This window comes from Halichoeres trimaculatus, unplaced genomic scaffold (assembly GCF_033239565.1).
Source record: "Halichoeres trimaculatus isolate MK-OKI-2021-1 unplaced genomic scaffold, fHalTri1.1 fHalTri1_scaffold_3, whole genome shotgun sequence".
Taxonomy (NCBI): Eukaryota; Metazoa; Chordata; class Actinopteri; order Labriformes; family Labridae; genus Halichoeres; species Halichoeres trimaculatus.
Genome location: NW_027437181.1, coordinates 12,512,351 through 12,524,438, shown reverse-complemented (window position 1 = coordinate 12,524,438; position 12,088 = coordinate 12,512,351). Strand labels below are relative to the sequence as shown.

The 12,088-nt window shown below is 40.6% G+C and overlaps 1 protein-coding gene across 1 annotated transcript; it reads right to left on the bottom strand.

Annotated features, from left to right (window-relative positions):
• Positions 1 to 224: 224 nt before the first annotated feature.
• whamm (WASP homolog associated with actin, golgi membranes and microtubules) lies at positions 225 to 11,854 on the bottom strand. Its single transcript, XM_074665709.1, has 11 exons — positions 11,215 to 11,854; positions 9,572 to 9,745; positions 9,296 to 9,446; positions 8,473 to 8,642; positions 6,908 to 7,112; positions 5,408 to 5,592; positions 4,494 to 4,580; positions 4,283 to 4,378; positions 2,644 to 3,052; positions 1,881 to 2,023; positions 225 to 1,430 (listed from the first exon to the last, which is right to left on the bottom strand). Exons 1-11 carry the CDS (start codon positions 11,788 to 11,790, stop codon positions 1,275 to 1,277), a joined length of 2,352 nt encoding a protein of 783 aa, XP_074521810.1. The 5' UTR covers positions 11,791 to 11,854; the 3' UTR covers positions 225 to 1,274.
• Between the last annotated feature and the right edge of the window lie 234 nt (positions 11,855 to 12,088).

Genomic DNA, 12,088 nt, shown 5'->3' with positions numbered 1-12,088 from the left:
TGATTTATAGGAAATGTGTTGCCACTGTCTGAACAGAGGATAGTAAACATACATACTTACCAGTTGATGGTTCATGAGATGCACCTCTGAGCTATTTCAGAAAACTGGTAATTTTTGGTTGATTTGATGCTTCACACATTTCCATTTGTTTGAGAAAGTCAAAATTGACCACAGAGATTTAGAAAAAAAAAGTCTAATAGAGTTGTGTGGGAAGATGTTGACACAATGATGTAAAGACTGAACAAGTACTTTTGAGAATTTTAATTCTGATCTGAGAAATGAACCAAAGCAACTCAGAAAAACTGTAAGTGCACATTTTCCCTTCATGAGCAGTTAGAGAGTGGTCTGTGGAAATGACAGATAACCTGTGTATTCAGAAGAAGGTATTGATTACTGATGTTATCTAGCATTCATTATTTGTCGCTTGATTTGAGGTGGTATCATAACCAAATTAAGAAATTGCACATCAGACATAACAGGAGCTAAATAAAGTTTAACACATTCCCACATTTCTGTAAGCAGGAACAGAACAGTGCATTGGACAGCCTGAAACACAAACAATGACGCAGACTTTAGACATGTAGGCTGTGAATAATTAACACTGCTGCACCTCAGGACGTAAACGTTCTCTTCTTATGCAATGTAATGCAAAACTACAAAAGCCCTTATTAGGAGAAATCAGGTTAGAAATACATTTGCTGAGAGTTGACTACATTCTAAACAATCAAAGTCTGCTGAGTTCAGCCTCAGCACTGCGGTAAATGAGTGTTAGTGACAGTGGAGCCGTGTAGTGTAGTTGTCTCTGCCTGCAGCTCAGGCTTCCCCTGCTGTGTGACAGGCTCACTAAAGGCCTTCAGATGCAGAGTTGAGAGAAATCCAGTCATTTACACACTTTGTACTACAGCCCTGCTCGCCTTTTCTTCTTAATGAGCGTTGAAGCACAACGCCTCATTTGCTCATTTTGGATTTTCTGCAAACCAATTGCTGCAGAGGAAAATAAATCCCGGTTCTCATTTGCGCAGTTTGGATGTTTAACAACATCTGAGGGCTGTTTCCAAAATAAGGAGACAAATATGATTATCATCAAAATGCTTAAACAAACTAATGATGCAGCGAAAGGAGGAGTAATCCCATCATCTGAAAGAGGAAGAAGCTTTTTGGCAAAATTTGGCAGTGGCTTAAGCTGTAGCTCAGAACAGTGAAGAAAACACAGCAGGGGTAATCCAAAGGGAACAGCTTCATCGGTAAGCGAGTATGTGTGTGTATGTGTGTTCTCAGCTGTCCCAGTCTGTACTATGTGTCTCCTCGTCTCCTCTCTCATCCTCGTCAGAGTCAGCTGCCACCTTCTTCATCCTCATCATGGCGGCTTTGATGCTGCGCTCCAGCTCAGAGTCTCCGCTGTTGGGGACTTCTGCACGTGCAGGAACCACCTGCAGCATGTCGAGAGTTCATTTCATACAAGTTTTCATCACAGATATTTGGGCATACTAATAGTATTAATGATAACTTTGATCTATGTGAGGGTTATCATGGATTTTAGCAGCCTCAGGTTGAAAAACCTCAGAGAATTACCACCATCAGGGAGGTTGTTTCACCTCCAGAAATGTCACAATCGCTGCTGTCTGAATGACATGATCAAAACTGAGTCGAGTCTCAGTGTGGAGCGCCAAAAACTCTCACAGGGACAAAAACAGACAGCTGATGGCTGAGGCAAGAGTTTTGTGTCGGTGTGTTTTAAACTGCTTTTCAATAAAACATAAAATGTGTCAACCAGTCTCTCAATATGACTCAGATTCTCCAGCTTGACTTCTTCAGAACTCTAAATTTTCCTATGATAAGTTTTTCTGCTCAGTAAAGCACCATGTTCTTTAACATCTCACCTTCTTCAGCGTGACTCCCTGACGAATTGCAGACATCAAAGAGCCCCTCAGGTCCTCAGTAGGGGGCGCCATCCTGGAAGTCGGGACCTTGCGGAGCTGGATCTGTCCACGCTGCAACGAGGCCAACACTTCATCCATTGTTCCTTCAAAAAAACAACAGTAAAGGACACTTTTAAGGTGATGGAAGGAGCTGAGGTAGAAAACGAAAGCACAGAAAACAAATCTTAAAAGTTTTATAACAAAGTTCCTTGCACTCCACTCACTGCTGCACAATTTCAACACATCTCTCAAATATGTTTCTCTCGAACGACCTCCATTTATTCATTTTTTTTAAAAAGCAAAGGAACATTTTTTTTAAAAGCTATGCTGGATGTTTCGGACTCCCTGGAGCTAATTGTGTTGCATCAGCAGGACTGTACCTGATGTCAAATGCTTCCCCTGGTCTCACAGGGGAAGTTGAAAATTCAGGACAGAACAGTGTGTACAAACAAACACACACACACACACACACACACACACACACACACACACACACACACACACACACACACACACACACACACACACACACACACACACACACACACCTTTCTCTGAAACAAACAAACACGACCTTCTCCGCAGTTGGAAAAATTTACTCAAACCGCCCCATCTGTATTTTGTGTCGTTTTTTTTAAAAAAAACAATTATGATAAATATAAAATGTTCTCTGCTCTGTTCAGTATGAAAAACTGATTTCCTCTGGATGTATTTAAACTCTTACCTATGTTTTGTTTGAGTGTGTTCTTGGCTGGGAAAGGAGGATCCTCCTTTTCGCTGAGAGGCAGCGGGCTGTCCTCAGAGCAAGGTGAGGCTTGGGCAGGAGGAAGAGGAGGAGGAGGGGGAGGAGGTATTGCAGGCAGCAGTGGGGGAGGTGGTGGTGGGGGAGGAGGTGGTGGAGGAGGAGGAGGCGGACCCGTCGTGGGAGGTGGTGGTGCAGCGAAGATCTGGACAGGGATGTCTTTAGGTTGCTGCTTTTTGGGTGTTTTACTGCGCCTGGGGGCAGGACGGATGGGAGGGGGGCCCTCAGGGGGGCCGATGCTGATGAGGGACAGTGGCTGGGAAGGACATGAGACTTCTGAAGCTGACACCCTGGACTGAGGAGTCTTCAGGATGAACTGGCCCTGTCGCTTCTAGAATACACATGAGAGGAGAAACGAAGAAAAAGCTTTCAGAAATAAAAACTAAATCTTGTCTGATTTTGTGAGAGAGACAGCGAAGACATGAGACCATGCCCACTCAGCAGTCTGATCTCATTCCTTTGTTTGAAATGGTGTGCAGTGAGTGAGATGAGACTGAACTGATGTGACAGAAGGAAACACACAAAAACATTCTTAAAAATCCTCTTCTTCTATTTAAGTAGGACATTTCCTGCTATAAATATTGAACGGAGACAGAAACAAGCCACAGGATTGATTGGTTTTATGTGATGTTGACTCTGATAAAATGTCCAAATACTTGAATTTCCTTAAACCTCTTTAAATTTTGAGTTGAGAAGAAAACATGAAGAAAAACCCTGATCCAAAGCAGCTGAAAGGCAGTGAGTGTATGCTTATGAGGAGAATTGTTTTGCTGTTTTAAAAGCTCAAAACTGAACCTAAATGTCACCATAGATTTTATACAAACTAAAATATAAAAAAAGAGAGCTGGCTGCAGACACCAGCTCGTAACTTAAATGAGAAAATGTACTTTCACAGCTCTGGCAAAAAAAAAGAAATAAGACCACAACAAAAATATGTTAAGGTTTGGGTCTTAGGTGAGTACTGCATTGTCTACACCATTCCTCCAACTCCCAGATGGAAAATTCTTATGTTTCACCTTAGGAAGAGTTCAGAAATCAAAGCTTTGCAGAGTAACCCTTACATTTTATCACAGCTTTCATGCATCTTAAGACAAATAGAGTTTTTTTCATTGTTTTTCCACCAAATCAAGCACCTCATTTCAGTAAAACTTGGTGTCGCTTTGTTTGATTTCAGCAGACAGTGGAAAACATTTCTTCTATGTATATAGAGATGTAGATTTAAAGGAAATCTGGAGGTGTCTCTTATTTTTTCCACTGCTGTTTCCTTATTTTTGCTTTCAAACCAACAAACAGTTTTATACTGTGACAAGATTCCAATTCAAAACTAACAAACCATTATTATCTTTGTAAACTCAGGTAAATAAAGGGTGTCAATGTAGTGGAGCCTAAAACTCATTTACAACTTAGCAAAAGCAGAACAAAAAGAGTAGATGGAAATGTAAACCTTATTAGTAAGTTTCAAAAGTTAGGTACAACAGATTGATTAATTTTGAAAACTAGTAAATATATAAAGCAGACATTTTTGGAGTGGTGGTGGTGGAGGGGGGTGACAGATCCTCACCTCTCTGAAGGATCTTAATCTGCTCAGTGTCTTCTCTCGCTCCTGGTCCACCCACTGCTTCCTCTTCTGCTCCTCCTCTTTCATCTTTTCTCGCTTCTGCAAACAACAGAGGGAGACAGTGAGAGACGCGGACAGGAAAAAGGATCGGACAAAGAGTTGTTTGTGGTGCAGAGGCATCTCTGTGGGTTGTGCTGTTGCTGTGGTGACATACAAGGTGGACTTGGTGATGCTGGCTGTAGAGGATGGAGTTCTGCTTGGCTGTCAGCTGCTTCTGCTCGTTGGCTTCCATGCACTGATCCTAGAGGTGCACAGGGTGAAAATAAGTTTAAACAAAGAGATGCATTAAAAATAAAACAGCAGTTTGTAATGTAGATGCCTTGGTGAGAGAAAAAGACGGTGCTTAAGCCCTTGGGGGTTTAAAGTGTAGAGGAACTAATACAAGGCAAATAAAGCCTCAGTTGATAGGCCTGCTTCTTTTACACTTAATCCTTTTTTTTACTGCGTTGTTAAATATTCATGCATGTGATCCCTTCCCCTGTAGATTACTGCGGGTGATTTGTTGGAGCCACTTACCGGGGGACTCCTCTCACTTTGTTCTGAGCAATAAAATCCTTTTTATACAGACAAATAAGCACGCAGCCAACAATAGGAAAAAATGCCAACTGCACCAACTGTGCTTAAATTACTGTGTCAGCTAAAAATAAAACACAGATGTAAAATCTTCTTTCAAAACTCAGCAATTAGAGACCCACGGGGGAAAGACAAAGAGGAAAATCTCTCTGAATGCCTTTTGGAGTTTCAGTTAGCAGCCATGTGTCCTCACTAATCAATCTGTCAAATGTTTTTAATTAATGGATAAACGTGTTTGTTTCATATTTCATCAAAAACAGTGAGGAATGAAATAATCTCTTTAGCAGTAAAACTGAGGTCTTAAACATGCTTTTTCTACATTAATCTGCTGTTAGACCAGCGAGTGTTACAAGCTGATGCTTAAACTGAAGCTGAAGCTCTACTTCCATTTCACCTACCATCAATTTATAAGTTTTCTTTCATAAAAAATGCAGATAAAAGTCACTCTGTCTTCAGCAGAGAGATTTCTTCAAAGTCCACAGTAATTTTTCACACCTTTTTATTGCGCAGATAAGCTCGCCGGGCGCAGATGTTGCCTCTCTTGGTTTCCAGGTTTTGCAGTTGTCTTTTGAGCTGACTGACAGCAGGAGAGTGTGCTTGGTGAATGTTTGTGTGGAGCATGCTCTGCAGCTCCTCAGGATCCTCACACACATCGTAGTACACCACTTCCTCCTTCAGCTCTGGAAAACACACACAGTGCAGTCAGTCAAAAGTCTCTGAAACCTGTTTAAACCTGCAATTATTGACTTGAATGCTTCAGCTTCTGATGTGTATTTAGCAAAGATAAAAACTAGAGACCAAAAAGTTAAGAAGAAACAGGTCTATTCTGCCTAATTTAGCCTTTAAGTTTGGTTTATAACTAATCTTATATTTTACTTTGTCCTTCTGTTTTTATACTAGTTTTTTGCTGTTGCTGTCCTGCTTTGAAGGAGGGAAAATAAAAGCTGAAAGCAGCCAAGGTGAGGATACACAGTCCCAGTCTGAATCACCACGGACACAGACACATTGTGTACATACACACCACTTAAGAGGCAAACATCCTTCAAGTCCCTGGAGGAGCAATTAAGGAAATATGTACATGTGCAAAATATTCCCCTAAAGTAAACTGTGCGCACAAAACAGAGTGACCACACAAACAGAAACCCTCAGCACTTCATAATCCAAAAACACAGGCCTGTGAGGAACACATAAACATCACATGACCTGTAGCTCTTCATTCTGAAACTGCATGGGAAATTACATGTCCAGTCTAATTACATTTTATGGTTTTAAAACTTCTTAAATATTAAAATATTGGAATCAATCAGGATCATTTAATATTGTTTAAATTATCATACAACCTCCATCTAAAAAAAGAGTAGCAGCATTTACATCATCATTAGCTGAGCTATGCATGAACCTTATTCTTTTATCATTATCTTGTATTTCCTGTGCTGTTACACTTTCATAGATCCACTCAGAAATCTCTAAGACACCTCTGTTTGCTCTACAAAATGCCTGAGAATTATACCCATCAGTACATCCATGAACTAACAGCAGGAGCTACTTAAGAATGGTAAAATAGCCGAAATGTGACAAACAGGGGCGAAATGTTGACCTTTTGGTAGCTTCCTTTTAGCTGCAGGGCTTTTAAGCCTCAAGATTTACTCTGTTTATGGCGGTATTACATCATTCACTTTTCCGCCAACTAACGATGTTCAGGCAAAGATAACTGAGTGAATGCATATTTCAGTTTCAGATTGTGAGGTAACCTTGACTTATCAACCTTTTCTCTTTCCTTTCATGTTTTACACCAAAAGATTCTCCTGTTCTGATTTTAAAGGACATGAACACAAAGCGCTTCACACATCTTTGATTTAATGCTTCTTGAGTGCTTTATAGTGAACCCTACAAGGACAACACAGTCTTTGACTCAATGATGTAGCTCTGATGTTGTCTCCCTTTGAGAATCAGAAGTACTGTACTCATCTTCTGTTCACCACGTGTGTTGTCTACCTTTGATCTGCCGCCGCAGCGCGTCTATCTGAGCTACCAGCAGCTGCTCCTCATGCTTCAGGATCACGAGTTTAGCGTCATACAGTTCCAGTTGGGTTTCATAGAACTGCAGCTCCAGCTGGTCCACTGTTTCCTGCTGCTGGCCGTTCTCAGACACAGAGACAGAGTTTTTGTCGTTTCTGACTTTGCCAGACAGGCTGCCCATCTGCATCACAACAGAACAGAAGAAGAAAATTTATTCATTCAGGCAGCTCAGTTAAAGCCTAAACATTGCACTATTATGTTTTGGTTAATTAGTTTTTAACCATTCCAGAAAGAAATTCAGGTGAACTTGAAGAGACCCAAACTTGATACACTAACCAACAGAGTGAAGGTGATGCAAACAAGGCCTTTTTTTTTCAAAGTCACCTCAAAAATCAGCTGTCAAACTCAAACGTATTTGGGCCCACATTAACCTTTTCATCATACCCAGAATGGTATGATCTTTGACTCTTTTTGACAGCTGAGAAATGTATTGAAATGACAGCGTCCTTGAAAACAATAAAATAAAAAAAAATCTTTCAACTACCTTGACAGGTGAAAAAAATGAACAGTAGACATTAGAATCAATTCAAAAGGGACAACTTTGCTCAAGTTTTAATCTCTGCAAGTTCATTGTCGATGACGAAATTTGCTGAAATCAAAAGCTACCTGCAAGGTCAGGCAGTGATCTAAGTATGCACATGATGTGGTGCTGAGTTGATGCATTCAGAGCATTTTTATGTCGTCAAATGCCTTCGATGATAAATCTAAACACACCTCACACTGCTTGGATGTGAGTGAGTGAAATTAATTCTAGATGTAGGTGCATATGCAATCATAACAAACAGAAAGACCTCCAGCTGTGTCGTCTGCAGGAGAGATGTTGAACTCAATGGTGCATGCAGGATTCTGACTGATCCATTATAAATAACCACTCACACACTTCTGTCTGGGACTCATAGTTGTAGATATTAACAGCATCCTGATACCTGGTTCTCAAAGAGCTAAATCATATGAATAATGCAGCCACATGCAGGTGAAAGAGTTCTCTGTTGTCCTCTAAAAGGCTCGGATGCACAGCATGACTTCTTAAAGACGCAAGAACTCTGCTGCAGCTCTCCCAAAATACCCTGATCTTGACATCTGTATTCACAGATATGTGTATAGCTGAGATGTTTTGAGTATGTTCTTACACACAGACACACTCGCTTATTCATGAATTCTGTTTTTTTGGAAGGGGTATCAAGGGGATTCTCTGTGTTTTTAGAGACGCTTTATAAATAGATCAAAGAACTATAGCAGTCTGAGATTGAGATCAGACTGGAATACCAAGTGAAAGATAAAATAGAGCAAGCAGGCACCGTGTCACATCTCTGCAGAGTTACATCCACTACAAAAGCAGTGTTGGCCTTGGCACTCAGAAAAAAAGATCTGAGTGACAGCTAAAGCCTTACAACTAAACCCAAAAGCGTGTTAGAGGAAGTGCTGACTAATGACAGGAGAACTAGAAAAAGCTGTTTTATTTTTAATCAAAAGACACACACCCGTTCTCTGATGCCGTCTTTCTTGCGACTGAGGCACATCTCTGTGGTTCTCATGTGCTGCAGGGTTTCTTTGGCCAATAGGAAGCGTAGTTTCTCCATCCTGGGAGCTGCAGACGCCCAAGCTGCAGCTCCAAAACGAGACCTGTCCTCCTCCATCTGCTTTAACATACCTGAACATGCACACAAAGAGCTGTTAGGTCCACATCACAGACGACTTGTACAGTTTCATCAGCTAAAAAGACAGTAAAGAAAAGAAAACAGCCTGGAATGATCCAACAATGTTGAGTTTAATCATTTTGTTAATTTAAAAATGCCTCAGTGGATAACAAAATACTTATAGTGTGACAGTTTTAACTGTAATTTTGTTATATCTTCATTTCCCAACTAACCTCCTCTTTTGGACCCCTGTTGTGGAGCAGGTGTATCTATACAAACACTGTTTATGTGATCCACAAAACGCCCACAGAAGAGCCGGCTGCCACTTATATTTTTAGATTTAATTGAAGAAAATGCTGTGATATCCTCCCTAATTCCCATATTTCTCCCCTGGCGGGGCTTCAAATGCCTGTTTTGCATATGAATTCTTTCCACAGTGTCTGATTTATGACTTTATTTTTAGTATATATATTTGAAGAGCTCTTCGACTTCCCTCTATCCTCTCAGATTCTCTGGTATTGTGCTTTGTTGAAGCCTTTACTACGTATGAGCCTGATAGCATACATCATTAAAACATATTTTTTGTCTGTGTGCTGAGGAACGACAAATGAAAGTGATTAATTAATGTGCCATCAATGCATAAACAGAAAAGGAAAACAACATATACCAGCCAAAGCCTTTGAAGTCTGTGCAAAGTAGGTGACAGTGATGTCCTGGATTGAGGCGACTGCATCTTTTGCTTTCATTTTCCACTCCTCTGCCTCCTTCTCCAGAGCTGCAATTCTCCTGGGGCCCAAGTCCTCAAACTCCAAAGACTTCTGCAGAGAATCACAACAAGATGACAGTGGTCAACTTTACACTAATGGATTTGATGCAGACCCACCTACACATACATTTACACACATTCACCCTCCAGTTTCATGATCAGTATGTATAGATTTACCAGGATCTCTATCTTGTAGAGGCAGGCCAGCTCTCTCATGTCTCTGAAAGGCTGCAGTAGATACTGGAAGAAGGTGGTGGCCACAGTGACCAGATCCTGGTAGGCTTCGTCTTCCTCCTGGTAGATGGCGAGGAGCGCAACCATTCCGTCTGCACTGCCATGAGTCTGCAGCAGCTGAAAAGATGGAGAACATTTAACAGCTTAACATGAGTTTAATATAAACCCACAGTCTGGTTTGTGCTCTGAGTCACAATAAATGTCTATTGGGAGCTGCATTTGCTGCCAATGTGCCTGAACAAACAGTGGAATTCTGGGTGTGTATATGTTGAACACTCTATCTTGTCAGAGGTTAACGCTATGATGCCACAATTTAGTGATGAATAAATGATGAAACAAAAATGCATTAATGTGACAATTTCAACAACAAACATTTAAGGTATTTTGTATGCTTTTAGATTAAACTATTAAATCCTCAATAACTACTTGAAAATGCTGTCTTGATTGGTGCCTGTTCATCTTTGAACAATGAATTCTGAACAAAACGAGGGGGAAAATTCCTAACCAAAGATAACCTTAATTCATACTTAGAATTTTTATTTCCTTAGAAGGTATCTTCATCAGGGGTGTGTGAATATTCAAACTGCAATTTAAAAGTATAGATGTTTTTCTTAACAACTTTAGAGACATATGGAGTCACGATGTGTACAATACTATAAATATTTTGGCCAGGGTAGTTGTGTTTTAAAAAATTATATTAAATAAAGTGTAAAAAGAGGCAGGAGGAACTGAAATTAAGACTGTTTTTGCAGTATAGTGTGATTTCATTCCTCAATCAAATATACACAAACCTGTGCAATTTAGTCCAGGGGAACTATATAATGTCTAGCTATCGAGTATAATGTAAAGCATGTGCTAAAATCTGCAAAAATATGATCTCTTGTGGTTCAACCTCCTTCACAGTCTGTGAATTTAATATTAAAAGGTATTTACAGCATATCATTCATGTTTCATTTTTTCCCTTTCTCTTTGCTGATGCCTTCTAATGTCTTGTGCCTGAGAAATATGAATGTGCAGTTTTCAGCCTCATACCGAATGTTAACAACAGTGTTAACAAGTTATCTTTGTTTTCCCTTGTAAAAATGTACAGATTATGACACTAATCTGCGCCAGAGCTGTTAGAACATAAGAGCTTTGATTCAAGCAGCTTTTGCTGTGTCATAGTGGACTCAAAACCAGACTTTCAACACCACTGTGTGGTGCTAGTTCTACAGGGTAACATTCAAACACAGAGTAAACAACATGCAATGCATCTAACTTTCAGAAGGAATACAGTTGAAAAAAGAGATGAAGCTTATTCACATTGACATGAATGAATATAACATAGGTATGTTGAATTTCCTTGGATATCTTTGGTTTCAAGTAATCCTATTTGGTGCGTAGAATTCCAATACATCAGAAAGTCTATGTAACACAGACTGGTCTGAAGTAACCCCTCAAAATACATATCAAGTCAATCTGACACCTTTATAAGCCAGGTGTACTTGAAATAGCAACACATGATATCACTATCCTTGAAAGCACTCGCTGGTGTGAGCTGAATGGTAGCACCTCTCCCCATGCTGCTCAGCTGTCAGACTCCTCACCTGTCTCAGGTGACCTTTGGCCCTTCCCATCTCCTCCTGCATTGTTTTTCTTTTAAACTCCTGTAGATTTTCGAAGTACTCCTCCACATCCCGCTCATCCTGTGGGAATAACGTTTCCAGTACAATTGTTCTCCCGCAAATGTCAATGGCAGTGCTGAAGTATTTCTCCAGTTTCCTGCACGGTGTGTCAAAATCCCTCTCATCGTCGTCTTCAGGGCTTGTCCTCCGAGTCAGGAAAAGCAGGTCCCAAATGTTACCCTCTTCAAACTCTGATAAATCTGGGAAGCAGGCTGCCAAGATATCCGCCACACATGTAAACTGTTGATGGATATGTTTCAAATCGCTCACAGAGAAAAGACCAGCCCAGCTAACCTGAGGGTCACCAGCGGTTACCTCAGCTTTTCGTTTCTGTCGTTGTAACGTCCGGTTGTGACAAGTGACAGCAAACTTGGACTCGATAACGTTCCACTGAACGATAAATCCGAGCTTAAATGTGTCAGTTTCTTCAAATATGTTACTTTTCACTGCAACCCAGCCCTCCAGACTGTCCAACCGCTCACACTCAACGTTGTTCATCCTAGAAAATAATGTTTCACTTGGGCCTCCGAGAAGCTGCTGCCTCTGTTTACAACGTCCGCCATTTGCGTGACGTAGGCTGCCTTCAGGTACCTCTCTCACAACCGGACGATCCCAAACCCGATCTTACGAAGTTCTGAATTGTCTTTAAAAGACATTTTCAGCACATTTTACATAGATCGATATGATCTATAGAACGCGAAATAAGATTGTTTGACTCTCATGTTATAATATTAAACTACGACTCCGTGTTAAACAACACTTCTGTGACTAATGATACGTAATTCCTTCAAAATAA